This window comes from Terrapene carolina, unplaced genomic scaffold (genome assembly GCF_002925995.2).
Source record: "Terrapene carolina triunguis isolate 2854851 unplaced genomic scaffold, T_m_triunguis-2.0 Scaffold194, whole genome shotgun sequence".
Classification (NCBI taxonomy): domain Eukaryota; kingdom Metazoa; phylum Chordata; order Testudines; family Emydidae; genus Terrapene; species Terrapene triunguis.
In genome coordinates this window covers 6,554,727-6,555,210 of record NW_020664545.1, presented here as the reverse complement: position 1 = coordinate 6,555,210, position 484 = coordinate 6,554,727, and the positions used below count along the sequence as shown (strand labels likewise).

The 484-nt window shown below is 65.3% G+C and overlaps 1 protein-coding gene across 1 annotated transcript in view; it reads left to right on the top strand.

The window, feature by feature from the left end:
• Positions 1–290: 290 nt before the first annotated feature.
• The window catches only part of LOC112124869 (repulsive guidance molecule A-like), a 15,885-nt gene continuing 15,691 nt past the window's right edge, over positions 291–484 (top strand). Inside the window, exon 1 of the mRNA XM_026654969.2 lies at positions 291–471. Within this exon, the coding sequence (XP_026510754.1) occupies positions 351–471 (121 nt within the window). The 5' untranslated portion in view covers positions 291–350. The remainder of the gene's footprint in view (positions 472–484) is intronic.

Genomic DNA, 484 nt, shown 5'->3' with positions numbered 1-484 from the left:
GAAAGGCTAATTGTTACGCAGATTAGCTTGGTCTGGCTCTTTCCCTATTTGCTGGAGCTTCACATTTGGAGCTGCCCTATTGGTTGGAGACTATTGAAGATACGAATGTGGGGGCTCGGCTTTCTTGCCCATTGGGGGCAGGATAATGAATATGCAGATTAGTCGGTTCTGGCCGCCTTCCCATTGGCTGCAGCCTTATTAATATGCAGCTCGCCGGGCTGCCTCTACTGCTCCATTGGCGGCGCGGGGGTGACGGAGGCGGCCGGACCCCGCAGTCTCGCCCGGGCCGGCGGAGGGGGGCGGACGGGGCAGCTCTGCTCGGAGCTGGAGGCTCCCGGGCCGATGGCGGGATGGTTATGGGGCCAGGCAGCCTCCCCCCGGCGGCTGTGGAGCGGCTCCGGGGGCCGCGGCGGCGGCCTCTGCTCAGCGTGGTGCTGCTGGTGTCCGTGTGCCTGGCCCCGCCGTCCGCAGGTAGCGGGGGAGC